The sequence below is a fragment of the Equus quagga genome, chromosome 3, assembly GCF_021613505.1.
Source record: "Equus quagga isolate Etosha38 chromosome 3, UCLA_HA_Equagga_1.0, whole genome shotgun sequence".
NCBI classification, from domain to species: domain Eukaryota; kingdom Metazoa; phylum Chordata; class Mammalia; order Perissodactyla; family Equidae; genus Equus; species Equus quagga.
In genome coordinates, this window is record NC_060269.1 from 93,989,987 (window position 1) to 94,015,087 (window position 25,101).

The window sequence follows — 25,101 nt, forward strand, 5'->3', positions numbered from 1 at the left end:
AAACTGCGAGGAAGTGAAGTTTACATTAAGCCCTTGGCAGCATAAGGAAATCCCAGACTTGTGGTGGCGTCCTTTCTCCAGATTTTATGAAAAGATGCTGTCTCAAGTCTTGCTGAGTTTGCAACTGTGCCATGAAAAGGTGCCAGCAGAGCCCTGCTGGTCATGGTCATTGGCGGTGTTTTTGTTTTTTTAACATAAACCAGTTCCCCAGAGGGGAAAGTCACACAAATGCACAGGCTTGCAGAATGCCGAGCTCAGTTCCCTTCTGACTCTGCCATTTCCCCCTTCACAAACCAATAAACTCTCATTTGGAGCTTTGGTCATCTCCAGGGTTAGTTACAGATACTTAACAAATCTTTGCGTGTGCATAAAAGGACAGAGCCATTGTCACACTATAGCAAGCATCCTGAGGTTTGATGATAATCAGTATAGTGTAAATAATCATCCTGTTGTATTGCACATGGAGATTTTATTTACTCCTCTTTGTCCTGGAGTTTCAAGTGATTGCAAAAGAAGAGCTAGGGTGATCCAGAGATACCTAATTTATTCTTCCTCTTGTTCTTAGCATGGTTAATACGTGGTCTCAGATCCAACCCCATTAGGAGGGTTTTCTCCAAAAGACTTGGCCTCAAATTTCAGAATGATTTTGCTATCTCAATGGCAATGTCTATGTTAATAAGACAAATAATCTAGAAAGAACATAGCAAAAAAAAAAAAAAAAAAAGAAGGCCACAACCAGACTGTCATTTATTAATATAAATTTATATAGTGGCATATGCTATTGGAGAAATCAGAAATTCATAACACACAAATTGGTATTGGAAATACAAAAATCATTTGAGAGTCAAGAAATCAGGTTGACAGCACCACAAATGTTTTACTCAGTCTGAGCAGGTGTGTAGTATCCAAGAAGAATGAATACCTATAAGACACTGAGATGGAATATCATAAGACTGCGCAAACACATTCCAACACTATTTCCCATCCAACACGAGGAACCTGCAGGAGTCCTCTGGAGGCCTGGGTTACAATAAAAGGGTAGTGAGGCAGAAAAAAGGTGCAGACTCTTCCTTCTTTTAACCTTCACAGTCAGCATGTGATGGCAAATAGCAACCCCTGAGGGATTTTTGTTCCTTCTCATCTCGAGGCATGGTATACAAGGTTAGTAAAGCACACACAAGGTATTAGTGAGCAAGTTAGAGAAATTGAAAGGAGAGTTTTGACTGAAATATAATCCCACATCAGTCGCCAAATTATCTGATCCCTAATATGAAGTATAAACATAAACAAAATGGAAAATTCTGTATCAAAGGAGTGAATCTCAACTTCACATCTCTTAACAGTTTCTAGTTAACAAGTGTGTATTGTCTAGAGAAGTACGAGCATTTGATTAAGTGTATGTAGTGGGCGGAAGGGCAGAAAGAAAGAGACAGGAATATTCCAAGGGCTTTCCTTTCACACAGATAATTCGCTATCTCAAGGTCCTCACAGAACGCTGCCTTGTCATTCAAGACCATGTCCATAGAGGATGCTAGGAGCACTCTGAGATCTCCGTCTCCATTCCTTCCCACACTAGCTTCATTCTGCCTCCTGTCTGCTCTCTTCCCGTGAGTGTGTCCTATTTAGTAGTAATGGAAGGGATGTGCAAGAATATTTGAGCACATGGAAAGGTGTGTCTTTAATGTGTATGCCCTCTGGCACTAGGAGCAGTTATAAATAACAGGCAAATCAAAAGTTGCTCCACAAATGATTGGCTTCCTGTCCTTGCAGAATTAGCATTAACCTTCTGGGCTGTTCTAGAGAAGATTCCATGCTCAGCTGATGGGCTCTCCAGCCATGAGACACCAATTCTGGATGTTCATGAGGTTGACACAGAACTTCTGCCCCAAATTGCTCATGCCGGTCTCAAGTAGCACCTGACCAGTCAGGAGTTTCATGGGCTCACTCACTCCAATTCATCCTCCCCTGAAAACTTTACACTCATCTCAGAACGCTAGGTCAGACTCTCCTCCAAATGTTCTGCTCTGCAGACTGAGTCGCACAGTCTCACCTCCTGCTAATATATTACCATGACCATTCTGCTCAGTTCTCCTCAAGACCACTGCCGGCTTGACGCCTATGTCAAGTGGTGCTTCTTGTTCCAACAAGATTATTTAATAACCCAAGTAGAAGAGACAGTTCTGTGCTATTGCCACCATACTCTCTCACCTCCCCTTCCTAAATTTATTCCTCTGTCATTCACCCATGACACCATTCATTTGATTGCTTAACAAGTATTTCAGGCGTGCTTGTTATGTGCAAGGCACTGCTGAAGAACCAGAGGCATGCTCACACAGGTCCTTCTCTCGAGGAGCTCGGAGCCTAGGAGAGATGCCTAAGACCTTTCACGGTTCATCTGTCTAGGTTTTAGGACCAAAGTGTTTCCAGTTTGGAATGTTCTCAAAGAGCTTGGATTACTCTACTACAAATATTACACAACGTGAACACTCTGTTACATGCTCCGTGATGATGGTGTGCGATGCATCTGGAAGAGAACGTGTCGTTTACTCCTGAATAATGGAATTGTGCTTCCAGTTCAAAACAACATGATGTACATGCTTATGTTTTTGCCAATAAGGCAGAAACAAAAAAGAAACACAAAAGCAAGCTGTGTGCTCACTACATACAAAATCATTAAGCTACTATCTGAACACTATATCATTTTAAAGCCATATGTTTATGGCCTTGTCATGTGCTAAGATGGTAAAATAAATGCCTGAGCTACCAGAAAAGAAACCCCCAAAAGAGAAATCCCTGAAATACTGTACCAGGAACGGAGCCTTTATCTGCTGTATTAGTACCTTATCTGCTGTGAGTACTAGTGCCTTACCTGCTGCGAGTACTCATACCTTATCTGCCGCGAGTACTAGTGCTTTATCTGCTGTGAGTACTAGGTGGCATCTAATATCTCTGACTTCACCCTGACCTGGGCTTTCTCCTAATTTGCTTTATTCAAATGAATCACTTACTTTCCTGAAACCCTAGCAAAATAAAAAACCCACAGCTAGCAAAGCCCACGGGCTTGTCTATTATTGGACTGGGCAAAGCCTGGGGTAGCAGGCAGTGTGGTGGTTTTTCAAGCATCCATGGCAATGTAGAATAAAAAGGCCAGGTGCAGTGATACTGTTTTGCAGCATCCTTCATCAGGGAGGGATGTCATGATGCATCCTCAGTGAAGTGTAAACCAGCAGAGCACAAGGACATCTCCCTGGGCCTAGGTGCAGAGCACGTCACTAATGTGCTCTGAGGTGCTTGCCAGGCCCCTCCTTTCTCCAGGTTTTAGTGTCCCCCTCTGTAAAGGGGGTTCCATTGTGCCTGATGTCCCCAGGAGAGGACCAAGGTTTCTCCTGTGAGTTGCGGGGAAGTGCTCTAGTCTAGAGGCCTTAACCCCCAGGTGAAAAGGACTCTGGAAATGCAAAGTAGAGTTGGAGGCCATGGAGTGCAGGCTCCAGTGGATACAATGAGCAGATATATAGGTTGTGCTGATGAGCAGAATTTTGAATGGAATCTGGGTGACAGCAATTTGAACTCTGCAGTCCAGAGGCCCAGGAAAGGCCCTGGTAGGAGAAAGCTGGAGGTGCAGGAGAAAACCAAAGGCCCTGAACCCACCACTGTACCTTCCCCAGTCCTCTGAACTCCATCAGCTAACCTAACAGTCTAACCCATGTCCTAACACTAAAGCACCCGCTTTCTAAGATCGGCCTTACAGAAGGAGCAATTGTAGCTGCTGAGACTCTTAAAGGGCTCCACAGAAAGAACTACTCCAATACTCTGGGGGTCTCAGTGGTTCTCTGTTTAATGAGGTAGCTCAGTTGTGAGTGGATGCATGTGATGTGTGCCTTCCGCCACTCAAAGCTATAGTTTTCCCTTTTTAATCTGCAAGATTACAAAAATACCAGTATTTTCTCCTGTTTCATAAAAATGATTTTAGAAAAAAATACACATGGGTCTCTTCCATTAAACTTCTGTTCCATCTTGTAAATTGTTGTGAACTCTGACTTCCAGATTCAACTTTTTTACTTTAGCACCTTTGAATGCGTAAGCCCCCTCGGTCTCACTCAGTATGTTGACATTGCGCACAGTGCAGTACTGTCTGTGCATGTTCTTCTCCAACCTGTCTGGGCTCCTCTTGGGCACATCCACCTTGGTATTCAGAGGGTATTCCTCCAAAATGTCCTCTGTGGGTGGTTTCTTCCTCTGCTTCTGGCACTTCCTGGTGATGAAACAAGCCACCAAAAACACCAGAAGTAGAAGCATGATGGCAGCAAGGGCGCTGCCAATGGATGCCCCAGTTTGGGATAAAGAAGCAGCCACAACTGGCTCTTGCATCTCCAGATTCAGGGACTTCATATTGGTACCATTCTTGACTTGGTCCCCTTCATTATCATAGATGAGGGAATCGTCAAGGGTCAGCCGGCCACTGGAGTCCACCAGGTCCCTTCGGTTGCGCCTCAGAGGGGCCGTGAGAGAGCGCTGGACCCGGGGCCCTGAGATGGTGTCAGGGCCAATGATGTAGATAACTTGGAGATACCACTGGTGTCCTGCTTCCACCTGCAGGAAGAGTAAGACAGGGAGACAAACCCAATGTGTCATTGTTGCCCACAGATCACCTTGAAGAAAGGAAATGGAAAGACAATTGCCACCACAAGCCTTCATAGAGAAATGGTTTCAAGAAAAGCATAAACAATGGTTGGTGTCTACTAAGAAAGAACTGAACCAAATATTATGGGCTCTGCTTTATTTCCAAATTAGGATGGTGTTGGGACAGCTACTTACAATTTTTTCTGTTTCCCTTCCTGTGCATGGAATAGTCCTAAGAATTTATCTTTCAGGGTTTCTTTAGCTAAGTGAATGCTTATGATTATTGGTTTTGATTGATAGCAGTGAAGTAATGTATTAATAACCACATTTATTCCTAGTGATCTTCAATAGTTTGTTATGTTAATTTACTATTTATTGATGAACTTCAGCTAAAATAGAGTCATTCAGCAAACATTCACTAAACACCTACTCTGTGCAGAATACACAGACACTTGACAAAAATTTGCTAAATCTGAACACTTCCTGGATCATCCCCTGAGCAGTTATGTCATCAAGCGTTTTATTTCCTTTCATCTGCCCCCATCGAAACCCTCTTTGCAAGAACTTCTGCAGAACGATAGCAGTTCTGAAATCCAAGGTCATGGATTACTATTTGGAGATAGAAATAAGTGGAATTTGATCTTAGAAGTTCATGTTTATTACTGGAGAGTATTTTTGCATATAAAAGACTAGTAATTCTTGCCATTCTGAATTGCTGTATAGTATTTACGATTTTGTTAAATGTTTTCCACATGCCTGTGAAGTCAGCTGGTGCAGCATAGAGCCAAAAAGGCAGGGACTATAAAAGAATTTAGGAGAAACTAGTGTCGTACGCACCCCTGATGCACCCAGTGACAAGAGACTATATGCAAATTGAAGAATTTTATCATTGCTTTGGTCCATTGGGGATAGATGGTGAAAATTTTGGGTGAATGATAAGCTTAACAACAACAAAAAAGACCAGTTAGCAAGAACGGTATAAAAAGAAACTGACGTTACAAGATGATATTGTCCTCCTTTTCGCAACCTTTAAAGTGGCCTTGGTTCTATGCTTCCATTCTTCTCACCACACTCACCTTGTAGAGTGCATCTACTTTCAAGGTGAATCCATCCACACCTGGCATGCTACTGACCACATGGAAATCAGGCAGCTCGGAAGCAAAGTGGGCCTCAAAGGGCACGTCATGGAAGTACCTGTCAGTTACCTCTGGCTGACTGCGGTCCTGGAATTTCAGAAAACACAAATGCAAGATTTAGAAAGATGGAACCACTGAACTTGTAGGTGGGGGTCACCGGGAGGAGAAAGGTTCTCACCACCCCGCCTTGGGTTGGGTCAGGAGAGTATGTGCTCTCGCCTACTGTCCACTATGCCTCTAGGCACCCACTGCCCTTCTTCAAAGGAGGACACTGGTGGCCTCTGTGATCTAAAAACATGAGTGGGATAGCCCAGACCAATAACCCTCAAGCTATTTGGTCTCAGGAACCTTCATACACTTAAAAATCAAGGACTCCAAAAGTCTTTTGTTTTTGTGGTTTATATCTATCAATATTTACCATATTAAAATTAACACTGAAAAATTAAAAATACTTATTTACTAATTCATCTTAAAATGGCAATGAAAAACTCATTACATGTTAACATAAGTAACATTTTTTTGTGAAAATATCCATATTTACCCTTGCATTCCCAAAAGAGAGCTGACATTGTTTTATGTTTTTGCAAATCTCTGGAAAAGAACTAGATTCTCATAACTTCTATATTCAATCATTTGTGATATGTTGTTTTGGCTGAAGTATATGAAGAAAATCTGGCCTCACACAGCCATGTAGGTAGAAAAGGGAGGAAAGTTTTAATAGACTTTTCAGATAACTGTGGATCTTCTTTTTTGAGACTAAATCAAAACTCCATAAGCGGTATTTTTTAAAGAATAGTTACAATGTGGAATCTGAAACTATATTAATAAACTTTTCATACTCTCTACACTCATGAAGGAATGAGAGTGAAAGAGGCAAGCACCATTATATTATTATGAAAGTAGGTTTGATCTTGTGGACTCCCTGAAAGAGCACAGATGGTCCCCAACTTATGATGGTTTGACTTAGAATTTTTTGACTTTACAATGGTGCAAAAGTGACGTGCATTCAGCAGAAATGGCACTTCGAATTTTGAATTTTTATCTTTTCCTGGGCTAGCGACATATGGCATGATCCTCTCTTGTGATGCTCAGCAGTGACAGCGAGCCACAGCTCCCAGTCAGCTATGCAATCACGAGGGGAAACAACTGATACACTTGCAACCATTCTGTACCCACACAAGCATTCTGTTTTTCACTTTCAGTACAGTATTCAATAAATTACCTGATACAGTCAACACTTTATTGTAAAATAGGCTTTGTGCTAGCTGATTTTGCCTAACTGTAGGCTAATGTAAGTGTTCTGAGCACCTTTAAGGTAGGATAGGCTAAGCTACCACATTGGGTAGGTGAGGTGGGTTAAAAGCATTTTCGACTTAGACATTATCAACTTATGATGGGTTTATTGGGATGTAACCCCATCACAAGTCATGGAAGATCTTTATTGAGGATATTCAGGGGTCTATGGACCATACTTTGAGAAAAACTGGCCTAGACTTTCCTCTTCCTGAAAGATCAATAATAGCTTGTCTTGCTACCCACCATAACCATCACATTTAGTAATACGTACTAGCATATCAGAGAGAAACAACAACAACGATACATATAGAGAGAAACCCATCGAAAGTAGGGTTCTATGCTATAGGCAGAATTCATAGCTGAGGAAATCCACTTGAGAATCAGCCACCTAAAACTAACAGTTAGCATACCAGCAGCAGGAATCTGTGTTTTAGGTGTTTGTTTGGCTGAATACATCCATACTGTGGCCCTTCATTGTAGATTGTCCCCGTGGGATCAAAGAAAGGCACATAGCCATCCTTGCCAGTACAAAGATAGACTTTCTCCAGCTGGAGTTTGTAAGCAGAATTAAGGTTTTGTTCTGGATTCCAAAGTACTCGACCGTAAAGGATCTGACCTGAAAAGATTGAGAGGCATGAATTAGCTCAGACTTTAAGATTAAGGGAAAGATATGTCAAGGACAGAAAGGATTTAACATGCTCCCTTAGAATCAAAAGAACCTGTCTATGAAGAGCTCTATGATTCCATGTGCCCCTCAAACACACATTCATTCATTTACTGCTTCTTTCATTCAACAAGCATTAATTAAGTGTTTAAGGTGAGCTAAGCACTTTGTTACTGGCAGGGGGTACAAAGGTGAGTGAGATGCATTTGAGAGGACAGAAATAAAAACAGAGCAATTGTTGAAAATAGTTACCATTTATCAAACTCAACAATTTGCTAGAAACTATACTAAGCCTTCCCACCTAAGAACTCATGTAGTGCTCACAACTTTACAGATGAGGAAATCAGGGCACTGAGTGGTTAAGGGACTTATTGAAGGTCACAAAGCTAGTAAATGGTGACAGCGGGATTCAAGGTCAAGGTACTTTGCCTCTAAAATCCACACTATCAACCACTGCAACACTATATGCAGTTATGAACCACAACAGAAGAAGGTACATAATGTTAAATGAGCATATAGCTGAGCACAGAAATGGAAAGATTTTACGAGGAGACGATATTTGAGCAGGATCCTGAAACATGAGTAGGCATTTGTCAGAGAGAGCATTCGAGATGGGAGGGAGAGGCCAGGGAGAGCATTTTAGGCAAAAGAAACTCCATGTACAGAATACTGAATATGGAAGGGTATGAGTCCGGGTGACTACTGTTTCCTTAGTGCCTGTTTCACCTATGCTACCTTAACTAATCCTCCCAAGAGCCCAGGAGATAGGTTCAATTATCCTCATTTCAAATAACTTGTCCAACGTTTCACAACTGTGACACGGGGGAGAAGACCGAGCAGAAATCCGTCTAACTCCAAATGCTTGTCCAGAGCATTACTAGGTGGCACTGTGTAAGTCAGTGTGACTGGAGTGTGGAGGATGTATAGAGGCTCTGGCAGGAGACACTCCTGGGATGACAGACTAATGATGCTGAGGATTCTGGACTTGAGTATGTAAGCAATAGGGAACACAGGAAGGTTTTAAGCAGGGGTATAATATCAACACACCTGGGCTTCAGAAATACAGAGAATGAGCAAAAACAAAGAGATGAGAGTCAAAGAGACCTGGTAGGGGACTATTTTAATGTTCTAGTGAGAGAGAGGTTTCGAAATATAGATATGAGGCAAGGGGATGAATTCAAGAAATGTCTAGGAGTCGGATCCATTCCTCTTAACGACATATGGGATGTGGGAGACCAAGGAGACGTTGAGAATAACCCTGAGGCTTCTGGCTGGGCCACCTGGAGCATGGTGATGTAGTCACTGGAGCAGTGGGTGTGGGTGGAGCATGCTGAGGAGAGAAACCCAGTTCTAGACATCTCTAGATGTCTGAAAGACAATCCACTTGGAGAGGTTCAGTAGTTCTGGATCCGCATGTGGAAATGTGGAAATGAAGCTCAGGAGTGATCAGGGATAAGGTCAGATTTTATGGCATGGCTGTGGAGTAGTAGGAGTATAGGAAATTCAGAGTTAAGAGATGGGCCAAGCCATGGGGATGACCAGAGGCAGCACTGAAGTGAGAACAGGAGCCAAGTATCGAACCTGGGGACAACAATACAGAAGGGGCAGAGGACAGAGACCCAGGGAGGAGAGTGAGAAGAGGTCAGAGAGGCAAGACAGCATCACGTGCAGCCAGTGCAAAGGAAACCAAACAGGGGAAAAGTGTCAAAACCCATGAATTTGGTGCTGATGAGAGAGAGAGTTCGGAGTAGTGGCAGGACAAATCCAGCCTGCAGCAGATGGACAAAGGGGTGACTGTGAAGAAGGGCCCTGGGGCAGTGTGTGCTCCCCACTCCTTCAGGAAGTTTCTCAGAGAAAAGAAAAGGAGAAAATGGGGTGAAGTTTGAGGGGGAGGTAGGGTTGAGGGATTTTTTTTTTTTCTGTTATGGGCAGGACTTGAATGTGTCTTTAGGATGAGAGAAAAGACTCAGCTAAGAGGAGAAGATTAAAAGGGAGAAGAAAAAGGAAGAAGGGGCAATTGAGAAAGGAATGGCAGATAACTGATCAATTCATTTAACAAATATTTACTGAGCACCTAGGCCTTGGTGATATGGTGTGCCAATTTGATTTTGCTCACAATCTCTACTCTCGTGGGACTTACAGTCTAGCGGTAGAGACAGGCAATAAATAAATATATAATATGTATATTCTAATATTAAAATTTGTGATAAGTACTATAAAAAATGAACAGCATTCTGTAAAAGTGAAAAATATGAAGGCCTACATTAGATTGTCTGGTTTGGTCAAGGAAAGCCCCTTTGAGGAGGTTAACATTTAAGTAGAGATCTGAAAGAGAAGAGCGAGCCGGCCCTTTGAAAGGTCAAGGGAATGACGTTTGCGGCAAAGATGGGGCAGAGGGACTATTTCCACATACGATGGAAAGTACATATATGTTTGGCATACCTTTGAGGGTGGGAGATCGTAGGGGTCATATTGCAATCTTTCTGAGGAACTGAGAGATAAAGCAACTTATCCAAACCTAGATTGTGTATTAGAATCTGATTGGAAATTCCAGTCTTCTTACCACTCAGACCAGTGCTTTTCTACCTACCACACTGCCAAACATTATAGTGCCAAGTATGTGATCTTACTTGGAACAACATGAAGACAGAATATGGGTCTCTTCCTTGGCTAAACCTTGTCTGCCCTGGAACCAACCCCAGGGGATCTTCACTGGAGAGCTGACTGAAAGCTGATGAGCAGAGATGTTAGCCCAGAGACTTATCCAAAAGCTTCTCAAGTCCAGCCAGAGTCTCTTTCTGCAGGGGAAGGAAATGACTTACCTTTTGAGAATGCCCCTTTGTAATCCATTTCTGCCAGTGACATATCAGATGTGTTGGGATCCATTAGGAACACCTTCTCGTTATTGCAGAGCTGAAATTCAGTGTTGAGTGAATACACAACTGGTACCGGCCGGTTGGTCTGCTGGAATGCAATGGGTATCAGGAATCTAAATGAGGAAGAAACAAGAGCTCCTTGAGAGCAGGTCAACTTTATCTACGTCATTCAAGCTGCCTTCCCTTTCCCACCCTTCCTAGGATTGTGAACAGAGCTTTGTGGTAAGTGCTAAATATTTATTGAGTAAAGAGATGCGTGTAGGAGAGGGACTTGATTAGTTCGGGTCATTGTGAGGTTAATCTGCTCTTTTGAACAAGAATAATCTAATTTGTCTTCAGAAATCTCCAATACTGTTTTTTCTGGCCCTTTCATTCTGAAGGCCCCCAAAGTTGCTCTTTGATTGCTAAAGGGCTCGCTGCCATGCTGCTCTGCCAAGACTCCTCCTTCCCAGATCTGCATGCTCTGAGACTTTCACTTTTTTAACCTGATCAAAACTTATTTATCTTACATCCCACTCCTGAAGACAGCGCTAGACAATATTCTCTTGCCTCACCCCTTACTCCAACACCTCTGGCCTTCTTCCTCAGGCTTTTGAATCTGCTCTTTCTTTCTCTGCCTCTGGCAGGTAAGGGCTCCTCCAGCCAGGCTGGCTTTCTTTAGGTCTCTTGACTTGTTCTCTACTGCCTCAGGGCTCACTTATTCAACAACTATTCACTCAGGCAATCAGGCAGAGTGGCCGAAATGAACTGAGTGAGGGAGATGAGACTAGAGAGGTAACTGGAGGCCACATTAGTCTCACCTCATACTCTAAGGACTTTGGGTTTTACTTAAACTGCTGGAGGATTTTGAGAAAGCGAGTGGGGTCTGCTGTGCTGAGAATAGACTGGAGGGTGGAAGCAGGGTGACCTGTTAAGAGTCTACCGCAGTAGTCCAGGTAAGTGATGACAGTGGTGCTGACCAGGGTGGTTGCCAGGTAGGCCATGAGAATGATTGGATTCTTAATATATTTTAAAGGGGAGCCCTTAAGTTTGGCTGACAGATCAGATGTGGGGTATAAGAGTCCTAGAGTAGGAGAGGAGTCAAGAATGCTTTCAAGGATTTGGGTGTAAGCATCTAGAACACGGGTGGACAAACTTTTTCTGTAAATGGGCAGATAGCAAATATTTTAGACTTTGTGGGCCATGTGTTATCTGTTGCAACTACTCAACTCTGTTTTTGTAGCATGAAAGCGATCACAGACAATACATAAATGAATGGATGTGGACATGTTCCAAAAGAAAACTTGACTACAAAATCAGGCAATGAGCTCGAGTTGGCCTGTGGCCTGTAGTTCGCCAATTGACCTAGAAGGTTGGAGCTGCCCTTACCTGAGATAGGAAAACTGCAGGAGGAATAGATTTGGTGGAGGAAGATGATTCAGTTACAGGCATGTTCAACTTGAGAGGCCTATAAGAGAGCTCAGTGCTGAGCTGTCAGTTTGATGGACAAGGCTGAATTTGAGAGGTAAGCCCTGGGGTGGAGGTGCTCACTTATATTTAAAATTTTAATGAATGAAGAGTGAGATCACTAAGCAAAAATAGACTGAAAAGAGACTGTTCAAGCATGAGACTTAGGGCCCTCCAAATTCAAAGACTACGGACTAGAGAAGGAACCAGCAGAGCAAGCAGTGAGGAAAAGCTGGTGGAGTAGGAAAAAGACCTACAGAGAGTGATTCTCCAGCTGAGTGAAGAAAGTGTTTCAAAGAGGAGACTGAACAACTGTTAAAAGCTGCCAAGTATCACAAAAATGAAGACAGACTCAACCCCTGGATCTAGTAAGACGCAGTCGTTGGTTGACCTTGATAACTTGATAAGAGCAAGCTGGGTTGAAGGGCGTGAGCCGAAGTCTGACTGGAGTGGGCTCAAGAGATGATGGAAGGAGATAAGTTGGAAACTGTGATTTTGGCAAATTTCATATACAGTCCATACTATAAGGCCTTTGGGTTTTACTTAAACTGTTGAAGGGTTCTGAGGAAGGGAGCAGGATCTGCTGTGTTGAGAACAGACTGGAGGGTGGAAGCAGGTGACCTGTTAGGAGTCTACCGCAGTAGTCCAGGTAAGTGATCATAGTGGTTCTGACCAGGACAATTGCCAGGTAGGCTGTGATCATTCAAGATATCAAATACCTTGAGTTATAATTTCACTCAAGATGTCTTTAGGGACATCTTGAAGTAAAAGGAGAGAAAAACGGGAGTAGAAAGATGGGAGAAGTTCACATGTTTTTATGTTGATTGGAGTGATTCATAGAGAGACGAGAATTGCTCGTGAGATGTTTTAAAGTAGACAAGAGGGTTTGGGTTCTCGTGTACAAGGCTGGCTTTGGATAGGAACTGGGGCTGTCCATTCACACTAAGAGGTATATATACACACATGCATGAAGGTGGGTAGATATGTCGGTGGAGCTTGTGTCAGTTCTGTTCTGATTTCTTCTGCTTGTTTTGTGAAATAGGGCATAAGGTAATCAGCTGAGGGTGAGGACAGGGGAGATGTAGCAGGTTTGAGTGGGAAGAAGAAGGAATAAATAGTTAAGAGTGAGAGAAACTGTTGGTTAGGGAGCCATTGTACTTTGCTGGGAAGCCCTTAGGGCTGATTTGAGATTAGCGATAATGATGTTAAAGTGTCCTGACTCTGACTTTGCTGGACATGCCACTGGAACACTCCCTCCTTCTCTATCCACCCTCCTTTGTCTAGTTAACTCTTACTTATTCTTCAGATCTCAATTCAAACACTGCTTTCTTTAGGAAGCTTACCCTCTTTCTCTTCCCTTCCAGGCTAGGTCAGATCCCTTATCATTTGTCCTCATTATACTGTGCACTTTTCTTTCATAGTACTTACCATAGTTTGATATTTTATTTAAATGTGCCTGGCTATCTGATCAAAGTCTGCTTCACCCCTTACAGGTTCCATAGTCACTGTCCATATCTATTTGCTCACCATTGTATCTTCAATGCTAGCCAAGCTCCTGAAACACTTATTTGTTAAAGAATAATGCATGAGTGATAATTTCAATGTTTTACTCTTCCAATAGAGTCCATCTGACCATTCCTTACTTTCAATTGAATGTACTCCCATGGGCAGATTTGAGACGGTTGATGTGTAAGAGGAACTTGGGGTTTAGGAGAAACCCATACAAGCCAGGGCTGACGGTGCTTCAACAGCTTTGATATAACCATTAGTTGCACCAAGAGCTCATTATCTGACTCAGGGAAATAGGTTTTTCTTGCTGATACTGGTATTACCAGAATCCATATAGTGGCTGGCCCTTAAGACACTCAATAAATATTTATTGATTAAAAAGAATGAATAATGCACTTGAGATGATGATTTTCATTATTTATAAGGTTATAATGTTGTACAGAGTTCACTGACCTCCCTGCCTTCCAAGGACACTGGGCCTGGGCCCTACGCGAAGGAATGTGTCTGGGCTCGGGGCCAAAGATGGCCAACTTTGGCCCTGACTCTAAGGCACAAGTTACAAAGAAGATGTCCTACGTCATGTTCCTTGTCTGGGCTGGCCACCCCAAAGGGCACCTGACCAGACTTTAGAAACATCCCATCCGTGGGAACAAAAAAGATAGAAGCACCCCATCTGTGGGAACAAGAAGAAATAACTCAAAGTATCCAACTGTCTAAAACCGTGAGTCAGAACCTAGAGAAACCTTAGGATAAAAGGGAGTCACAAGCACAGAACAATTGGGAGTCTCACTGAGGAAAGGACACTTTGCCTCAGACCCGGACAATTGGCACTCCCACCTGCTGTACAAACTATTGGGACTTCCCCGGCTGATTGTGGTGTGGATGTCGTAAGTACCAATTTGTTGTTCCCCTTTATCCCCGCTCCTCGTTCTGTTTCCCTTTATCAATAAACTTGGATTGCTTAAACAACCAAGTAGGCTTGGCGGTACCTGTCATTCCTTGCCCTTTGTGGCTGCGGACAACAAATGTATGACAGATCTCACAAAAATAGGCATAATAAGACATAATTCTTTAGAATTAAGTCTGAATTTTCCCCAAGTTGGTCTTGATTATTTTATGTGTTGTAGTTCTATTGCATCCATATGGATGATCAAAAGCAAGGTCAGGCCCAGGGGAAAGTCACCCTGGGAATAATGGGGAATCCACAAGTAATAATCTCTGTGACATAAGACAAGGATATCCCATTCTGAAGACTCAGTATACCCAACAACACTCTTCCCCTGCAGCCTCCTATGTCCACACAGCACCAGGAGATAGGTTGGTGTCTTCTTCACTCCTTTTGCCATTTTTCAAACCATTATTCCTCTTCCCTCTTAAAAAAAAAGTCCAACACCTACCCCGGAGAAACTCTGCTTACACATGGACATTAAGGGATGCTTACAGTATTCTTCGTAATAGAGAGAATCTGGAATTATGAGCCAAATAGAGAGGTCAAAGAAATTGTGGAGTATTCCTACAATGAATACCTTAAAGCAGTGAAAACAAACTACAGCTACGTGAATCAAGACAAATGTTGATTCCCTTATGAATCAACAAATGACTCATCGAGCAAAAAAACCAACAAGCCGCAGAGAGAATTCATGCAGTATGAAATTTTTATATAGAGTTCAAAGACATGTAAAACCACGTAGAAGTAAATATGAGGTGAACCATAAACCAAAACTGGGCATGATAAATACAAATATCAGGCTCAGTGAGGAGGTGGGAGGACGTGCAAGTGGAAGGGGCACTGCGGGTATTTAAAAGGTACTGGGAAATGTTCTATTTCTTTTTTTTTCTTCGGCTCCCAGTTTCATCAGTTATAAAATGGAGATAACAGTACCAGTCTTGTGGGAAATCACTGTAATGAGAATTAAATGTTAAGAGCTTAGTACAGAGCCCACCACACAGTTTGTACTCCATACATGGTCATTAATACCACTGATAATTATTATTATTCATTTTTTCATCAGTATCACAGCCCAAGGGATATTCAATTCATTGCAGTTACAATTCATATTACGTAATGTTCTATTTCTTGAGGTTTTATGTAGCTACTATATATGATCTTCTGAATATCTAATATATTTCATAATTAAAAAGATTTAATGCATGAATAAAAACTCCCCAGCATATCTCATCAGATGATTTGCCCTCTGTTCTTCTTTATTGCAGCCAACTACCATTTTCCTGGTCACCCTCCCTCTGTCATTTGGCTGACTGCGGTGCTCTCTAGCAGTGCTCCTGCCATCAGTTTTGGTGATTTCAACATCCACACGGACGAAACGTCTGATACCCTAGCCTCTCAGTTCCTTGACGTCTTCACCTCCAATGAACTTGTTCTCCACCCCACTGTGGCCACCTACGCTTCACAGTCCTGCTATGCACCACCTCCAAAAATCTCATTTTTAAAAACTTCACTGTCTAGCTGCCACCTTGTATCTTCCCATCTCACCTCTTCTTTTACTCCCACTCGTTAATTCTTCAACCACACCAGGACACCCTGATCACGTTTACCAGGATGCAGAGGAACTGGAATACTGACACACTCATGGCAGGAATGTACATACATTGTGACACATTTATAAACGCTCTGGAAAACACTTTAGGAGTTTCTTAAGAAGTTAAACATACATCTATCATATGATCCAGTCACTCCATTCCTAGGAATTTACACAAGAAAACGGAAAGCATATGTCCACATAGAGGCTTGTAGATGTATGTTCGCAGCAACTTTATGTATCATAGCCCAAAACTAAAAACAACTCAAACGTCCATTAACCGATGAATCGATAGACAAACTGCAGTACACCCATACCATGGAATACGACTCAGCAATCACAGGAACAGACTACTGATATACACAACACGGGTGAATCAAAATAATCATGCTGAGTGAAAGAAGCCAGAGAAAAAGAATGCATACTGTAGGATGCCATTTATATAAATTTCTAGGAAATGGAAACTAACCTGTAGTGACAGAAAGCAGATGCGTGGATACCTGGGGAAAAGGGCAGGTTAGGGTGGGATGAGAGGGAGGAATCACAAAGGGGCACAAGGAAACTTTTGGAGAAAATGGATATACACACTATCGTAATTGTGGTGATGTTTCAGGAGTGTATACGTAAGTCAAAATTTGCCAAATTGTATATACTTCAAATATGTGCCGTTTATCTTACGTCAGTAATACGGTAATTTAAGGACAATTCAACTGGGCCCTCAGCACTGCCGGATCTGCCGCTGTCTACAACCCTCTAGTAAACTTACTTTCTCACTCTCTGAGATGACTCTGTTTTACGTCTTCCTCTCTTCCCAAACCTGAGGGTTCCTCACTTCCAGCTAATGCTTGGCTTCTCATTTCATGGAGAAAACAGACTCAATCAGATGTCTGCTTTGTCATCCTTACCCTCCCAATCTACTAATTCTCCCCTCCCCTGTATCCATAGACTCTGCCTGCCTTCCTCTTTCAGTGGACGAACGCGCTCTGCTTCCGTCCAAGGTGAGCCCTTCCCTTCACATCCTGGATCTATCCCTGCCCTACCCGAGGACTTAGCCCTGCAGATTTTCCCTCTCTCCTCTGCATCTTCAAATTGCCCCTAATAGACCAAGAGGGTTATTCCCACCAGCATACAAACATCCTGAAATATTTTCCACCCTGAAACACAAACAAATAAAACCTCCTTTGACCCCTCATCTGTTTCCAGCTTCTGCCCTTCTCCTCTGATGTCCTTTATAGCAAGCTCCTCAAACACTGTTTTTCCTTGTTGTCTCCACTTTCTTGCCTCTCTCTCTTGAACCCACTCCAGTCAGGCTTTATCCCCCTCAGTCCACTGAATCTGTCCTTTGTCAAGGTCATCGACGACTTCCATACTGCCAAATCCAATAGCCAATTCTCAGTCTCTTACTTTGAAAGGCACATTCCCAACTGCCTTCTCTTAATGATAATGTCAGATTCTGTCCTCAGCATCTTCTCCCAGAGTGTTTTCTATTCCCTTTGCTCAGCTGCTGGAAAGGTGGCCCTGGACTAAAACTGCCTGACAGCAGAGGTTACTTTTAGTCCTCTGCTATAATATCCAAGCCTAGGCTGGAGCAAAGCACAGGATCAGGGCCAAATTAATCCTAGCTGACTGAACATATGACACAATGCAGACAGTCCCAGGTCTGAGGTGGGTATGGGTAAATGTACAGTTGATTCTTGCTATTTGCAGTAGTTACGTTCTATAAAGTTGCAGTGAACACTGAATTAGTGGTGACTGAACCATTGGTCCTAAGGGGAAATACAGGGTAGAGCTCCTGCAGCCACTGGTCACAACATTTTCATCCACTGATCAAAACCTAAGCCTGGGGGCTGACCCTGTGGCCGAGTGGTTAAGTTCGCGCACTCTGCTACAGGTGGCCCAGTGTTTCGTTGGTTCGAATCCTGGGCGCGGACATGGCACTGCTCATCAGACCACGCTGAGGCAGCGTCCCACATGCCACAACTAGAAGGACCCACAACAAAGAATATACAACTATGTACCCGGGGGGCTTTGGGGAGAAAAAGGAAAAAATAAAATCTTTAAAACAAACAAACAAACAAACAAATCTAAGCCTGTTTTATGCATGTTTTGGTTTACAGACACTTTATTTAATAGATATTGTTGATTCATTAGTACAGAACTCATGGCAATAACACTAAAACCCATGCCTGAGCAAAGCTTATCTGACACTCCCTAAGGCACAGCACAGCCTCCTTGTGTTTAGGACACTAGACAGCACATCAGCACAATGCTTGGGAACCATTATAAATAGTGACACCCCCAACAAAAAGCACAAAAATTTGAAAAACATGGCACTAAATAGAGCGTGAAAAGGATGCGTGTTTACAGGATGAGAGCTGAAACAAGACGGCAGGGTGTTGCCTTGCTCGATCCCAGCTGGGAATGTGTGTGTCGAGCGTCTCAATATTTTGCCACAATGCATGTCCGCAAAGAACTCTGTGAAAGCACCACGAGAATTGATTTTGGAGTTACAAATAAATTTTAGCAAGAAGGCAAATTCACAAATAATGAGGATAGACTGTACTTCCCTACCTTTCTGGGGCATGCGCAGTGCAGGCCAAAGGCTTGTCTCCCGGGTCAACCCACGGCTGTGTGGGCTGCACCGTACACGGGATCAGGTAGATGGTGTACTCCCCTGAGTAGTCCTTCCTGGAAGCGTGCAGAGCAGACCGTGGTTAGAGGGAAGAATTTATAGATTATTTACTTGCCCAGAGACACACTTACTTCATTAAACAGTTTTCAGATGCAGTATTTGTGCCCAGCATCCAAGAACTTTTATGAGTTTGCAAAGACAATTTTCAGGAATTCATCACTGATTATTCTAACCCAGAGCATCATTCAGAGGGGTTAAATAGAGCTACTTCATTTATTCAAGTCCTTTTCATGAGAAAAGCGGAGAAAGGTGCACTGTTTAGAAAAACCTAAAAGGCTCCCATGAAGACAAAACAGAACTGGCCACTTCCTTTAGATTTCCATGAAACTTATTTGACAATTTCTCTTTAGTGTTTCTTGTTGACTGACACCCTGTTCAATGCATTCTCAACTGTGAAAGCTTTTATTTACTAAGATGTGACCGTGTCAGCTGCGGCTCAAATGTCTCAAGGGTAAATGACAGCACTCCAGTGCATGCCCCCACCCCCATTTCATTAGCAGTCAGTTTTGGGGCTCCTCTCTCAAAATCTAGAGCCTCGTCCCTTCATAAAGCTGACGAACAACATCACTTCTCATAGGAGACTACTCGCTGGGCATTTCCCTGTTCCTAGGAGCACAGGATTCTGCAGGTCATGACACCAAGAACACGGAGGTTTTGTAGCCCTCACCTCCTTCATTTCCCACACTTGTCATCAAGTAGCAGCCCAACCCTGGCAGGTTGCCTGGAAGGCAGCCAGACATCCAGAAGCTTCAGGAAGATTCTTCAAGGCCCTTGGGAGGCTGCCAGCCACTGAATGAAGAGCATAGGGCTGTGAATCTTAATTATAACTGTTGTGAGCAATCTGTGAACTGTTCTCACACCCGCCATGCTCGTTCTTCGACCATTTATTTTGTGTTATTTACATCTGTTTATTAGTAAAGTGATAGAAGAGAGTTGCTAGTAAATAAATAAATACACACAACTTTCAGGACACAGCCTGGGGTCAGTTTCATGGAATGGCACGGGCTGAGACTAGGACAGTCTAACCCTGCTTTCGCTTTGCCTCTGCCAGTTGTACGACTTTAGACAAACCATGCGAACTTTCAGGGTTTACTTTCTAAGCACCATCGCGCCCTGAAAGTCTGTATGTCTGCAGTTTTCCTACGTGATCTCTATCTTTTTGCAAAGCTTGGACCAGCAGGAAAGGAGACCTTGCATCCCATATTTGAATTACACGAAAGTTGACATGTATAATGTGAATAGTAACCCTTAATGAACAGAAATACTTAATTAGGTGGAACTGTCCATGCTTGACCCCTGCTTTCAGAAAGTCAGGCAGATCGTGTTACTCCTCTGCTCAAACCCTGCAGAGGCTCCTGCTGCACTGGAGTGACAGCCAAGGACCACACACTGGCCCACAAGGTCCACATGGTGGCCCTAACTCATCTCTTACTTCTTTCACCTTATTGCCTATGACCCTCCTTTTTGCTCATGCCACTCCAGCCACACCGTCCTCCCTGCTGCCCTCTCAGGAACTTTGCCAGGAACCTCCTCCCAGATAATCTGCATGGCCAACTCCCTCATCTCCTTCAAGTCTTTGCTCAAACATACCGTCCTGATGAGGCCTATGCTGAGCATCCTAATTAAAATTACGTCTCCCACTCCTAATTCCTCTTGCCCTGCTCTCCACCTTTTACATCTCCATAGCACTCATCACCTTCTAACGTGATACCATATTGATTTATTATGTCTACCGTTTCATGTCTTCTTACTTTACTATAAGTGCTGTGTGCAGGGATCTTTATTTTGTTCACTGATGTATCCCAAGTCCCCAGAACCTTCCCTGACACACAATATTTGCTCAATAAATATTTGTTGAACAAATGAATGCAGGACAAATGGCATGGTTTCCCAAGCCCGTATCTCCCCATGTCTAAATACAGTTTAGGTCAATTTCCTCACTATCCCTGCAAATATGCCGAATACAGTCCTAGATGTGGGTCTTTAATCCTGTAGTTCTTCCCTCCTTTCTAAAAACTAGGCCTTTCCCATATCACAACATGTATCACCAGTGGCCCCACCTGCCCCAGAAACCTGTATAGCTCCCCAGCCTATGCTGGGCTCCCTCCCTGAACAGCAGTAGTCTTTGTGTTCTGTATCTCGCACAGCGCACAGAGCATAGAATGCTTGGTGGTGTTGTTCAATCTGCCATTTATCTACGTATTTTATTTCCTTATCACAAATGTAAGCTCCTAAAGGATGCTTATTCAGGACCTACCATGTGCTAAAACCTGCAGTTCTGGCAATTCAAGACGGAACAGGCATGACTCTCATGCTTGGGAAGCTCACAATCTAGTGGAAAATGGGACTCTACTTGAAGCATTATAATATAATGAGCTGTGTTATAGTAGAAGCTGGAACAAAGTGGGAATGAGGAGGAGAAGCTTCTAGCACGGTACAGGGAGTCAGGGAAGGTGTCACACAGGGGTCAGTATTTCAGTTTTGCAAGAGGAAAGGAGCAGAAAGGGCAGAGGGAATTGCAAAGGTATGGAGGTATGGACGGGCTGGTGGTTTCAGGGATTGGTGAGATATTTAATGTGGTTGGAAGGCTGGGTTTGAGATGAGGCCAGAGGGGAGAGGATGGCCCTTGTGTAGAGTTGGACGTCACCTGCTAGGCAGTAGGAAGTCATTAGAGGATTTAAAGACGACAGTTTCTTTGCCTATAAACTGGGACAAAGAACATGCACAATCTCATGAGGTTCTAGGAAACATAGCCCTTGACTATAGTTTTATTATATATCAACTTCAAAGGAACCATTATACAAAAAAATACCTGATATAAGACCAAAAATTTATAATTAAAGAAATCTTCCTGAAAATAATTTTTAAGATAATCTGCTACCTCTTAACTATAAAGCTGGAATAAAATTCTCATGTTAAATATAGATCTTAATTTCATGATTTATGAAATGGGGATAATAATATTTATGACAGACTCCTGGTTACCCTATTATCCTTTTCATAGTGACAATTTTAATTTTGTTTTTCCTATTCTTCCCTTTTACAAATGGGATATTTTACTGTATTTATTCCAATTCCTATTCTACCACTATGTTGGGCGTGGGAGAGGAATAAATCTTGTTATTTATTTTATAGGACATTGCACCATAAGGGGTGACAACTGGACTTAACAACCAGAGATCCTGGATTTTGCATTAGTTATGGTAACTGCAATGAAATGTCTTTATTATACTAAGATTTTAGTTGGACACATTTCCCAGCTTCCCTTGCAGTTAGATGTGCCATACGACTAAGTTCTAGCCAATGGGATGTCAGTGGAAGTGATGTGTGCCCTGTCTAGTCTTACTCTTGGAATAAGGGTGAGCACTTCCTGGTTTATACAACAGAAGCTGATCTGAGCTACATTTGTTTCTTTCTCTATTTGCCAGGGGTTATTTTTATCTATCTCCCTTTTAAATTAGAAACCTAGCCTTTAAAGAAAAGCCCTTAAAGAAACTTAAAACACTTCAGATTTAGCCCTGAACTCCAACCAGCATTCACCTGTTGTAAGAGCTTGTGGCTCTCCAGAGTTGATATGGAGAATCAAAGGTCTGAGCACTCCACAGTAGCTGCAGGTCAAATTCAATTCCTCCTAGGTGGTCTGGAGTCAATATGAATGACTTCACATCAGGGAGGGTGTGGTGCTCCATCACAAACTGTCCTATTTCAAGGGGAAACACACACACGTACTTGTGAGTTTCATTGTACTTGTGGTGAATATCCTAGGAAACCTTACAACTGAATTAATATTCTTCTATCAAACAACTAAGGCCATACCTACCTTCTTACCCCTTAGAAGATAGTCCACACTGGTTGAGACAGCATGGCATGTCACCCCAGCCCATATGATGGTCATTATGGTCATATATATTTATAAGCAATATGAATATGCCTTGTAGAAATAGTGCTAATGAGGATATTCACAATAATAGGAGTCCTTATGTGATAATGAACACCAAATACCACACAACATGTTTCTTGGAGGTAGAAAGGTCTCAGTAGTTTATAATTAGAAATATCAACTTCAGATTAGAAAACCTCATTTAGGGCCACTCAGGTCCTTGGTGGAAGGTGACAATTGTAAACATCATTAAAAAGGTAAAGGGTACTCAGTAAGACATCTCTATTCTTTAAAATTGTAGTCATACAATTGTCATGAATAAATAAATGCAGGAAGACTAGTCTAGATTAAAAGAGACTAAAGAGATATAGCAACTACAAAGTAACATATGAATCTTGATCATAGTCATCTTCCTTTTACATAAACAGATATAAAATAAACATAAAACAATATAAAAACAAGTGGAAAAGACATGTGTGGGACAATAGAGGAAATACAAATAGAGACTGGATATTATTGGATCAGTGGTAAATATCTTGCATATGATAGTTCTACTGTGATGTGTAAGAGAATGTCCTTGTTCTCCAGAGATGTCTACTAAAGTATTTAGGGTAACTTGGTATAAAGCCTGCAACTTGTTTTCAAATGGCATGACCAAAAAAATGGGTATGCACGTGTGTATGTATACACACACACAGAGCAAAATGTTAACAATTTTTGACTTTGTTTTTAATTGTGCTATTCTTTTGACTTTTCTCTGTGTTTGAAATATTTCTTAATAAAAACTTGAGGCAAAAAACAGCACTGATATTACCTCTGAATTTGGCATGGGTCTTGAATTCAATGACAAGACGACCATCCTCTCGGATATAGATTCTTATTATCTGAAGCCTTGCAGAGAGCACACTGTCTGTCTGGATTCCTGGGCAGACAACCACACACAAAACATCCAAGTTAGGGCCTGGAGAAGCTCTCCCGGACAGTAATCTACATGTAGGCTATCCCAGTGACACCTCTATGTAGAGATACACATTTATTTGAATAAAACTTAAGAAAAAATTTACATACTCACATGAATGCAGCGTCTACTCAGAGATATTTGCCAATTAAAACTGTACAACAGTTTATTCTACTTGGTTCTTTTTTACAGTTCCACTCTCCTTGACGTAGTCTCTTTACATCTGAATATGCCACTTAGCCCAGATGCAAAGTCTCAGCCCATAGCTTAAAAAAAAAATGGTTCTTAAAACTTCTTATTATCAATTTTACACCAGGATGTGGTTACAGCACAATTGCTTCAAGCTGTATTTTCTTTTCCTCATCAGGACATCTTTCAGGACTTAATGGGACCATAAACAAAGTCCTGGTGGCTGCATTTAGTGTTCAAACCAATGGAGAATTAAAGGTTATCTTGTACAAGGCTAGCTTTACACGACATGAGTTATCTGTGGCTTTAATAAGGGCAATTGCAATCATGACACCCAATGAGTTCAGAATGACCAACAATTAAAGGGCAACCAAAGGGGGTGGGAGTGGGGAAATTTTAAAAAAACCCTCCAAAGCTCAAGGAATTATCTGACCCAGAGTGTGAAAGTTTCCTGAACTTATTTTCCTATGAGAAATTAAAGCAAATAAAGGATTTGACCTTAAATCACTCAACAGAAGAAAAGACTGTCTTTTCCATTACTAGAGATGAAGCCCTATCTAAAGAAAACTCCTCAGATAAAGTATCTCTGCCTCAGATCAAGTAAATCACCCCCAGGGAGGGAGAGAGGAAGAACGGGAGCCGTAGGAGTAAGAGGAAACGAGTCTGGGGTAATAGGACACTAAAAATGGGAAAAAAGCAAAAACCAACTCAGACGCATTGGCATGAGCAGAGGAGAGAATCATGGAGTTTTAAGGGAGTTTTATTCACGTGACAGCAGTGGGAGAAGGTGGGAGAGACAGGAGTGAGGGTGAGCTCCTAGCAGAGGGGCCGTCACCAATCCAGCCCTGGGGGGCTCCTCTCAAAGACAGCAGGAATAGACACAAGCCTGAGGGGAAGGTTATTTTAAAAATTCAGCGTTGCAGTCCTTGAAGTAAAAGTACGGTTAAAATGCCTACTTTCAAGAATGCAACAGAAGAGCAAACTCCAGGCCAAACGAATAAACTGAGCCAGCTTGCTCCTGATATATTTTCCCATTCCCATGCATCTGATTTGAAGATCCTTCTGCTCCTTAAACAACATGAATTACATCATTTTTAATTAGGAGAAAACGAACATGATTTAAAGAACACATATTTCTCCTAACCCCCTAATGGGCAGTATAGGGCCTATCTGTCAATTGCCATCCTCTACTCTGGGCCTCTGGCTATCCGGGCTGAATTCATCATCATGATGCTGGAGGCCTTCCAGCATCAACATATGTGGACATCACTCTTTTTCAGGAACCACAGATCTGT

At 42.4% G+C, this 25,101-nt stretch overlaps 1 protein-coding gene across 6 annotated transcripts in view; it reads right to left on the minus strand.

Moving 5' to 3' along the window:
* Nucleotides 1-764: 764 nt before the first annotated feature.
* The window catches only part of FRAS1 (Fraser extracellular matrix complex subunit 1), a 419,524-nt gene continuing 395,187 nt past the window's right edge, over nucleotides 765-25,101 (minus strand). For 5 of the 6 annotated variants that reach the window (XM_046656854.1, XM_046656853.1, XM_046656855.1 and 2 more), the window contains 7 exons: nucleotides 23,474-23,581; nucleotides 22,320-22,479; nucleotides 18,659-18,775; nucleotides 10,539-10,705; nucleotides 7,463-7,668; nucleotides 5,697-5,843; nucleotides 765-4,590 (listed from right to left, as the gene is read on the minus strand). In XM_046656854.1, coding sequence (XP_046512810.1) covers nucleotides 3,997-4,590; nucleotides 5,697-5,843; nucleotides 7,463-7,668; nucleotides 10,539-10,705; nucleotides 18,659-18,775; nucleotides 22,320-22,479; nucleotides 23,474-23,581 — 1,499 coding nt within the window. In that variant the 3' untranslated portion in view covers nucleotides 765-3,996. Of the gene's footprint in view, nucleotides 4,591-5,696; nucleotides 5,844-7,462; nucleotides 7,669-10,538; nucleotides 10,706-18,658; nucleotides 18,776-22,319; nucleotides 22,480-23,473; nucleotides 23,582-25,101 lie in introns of those variants that run through there. The other variant, XM_046656857.1, reaches the window with a different exon arrangement.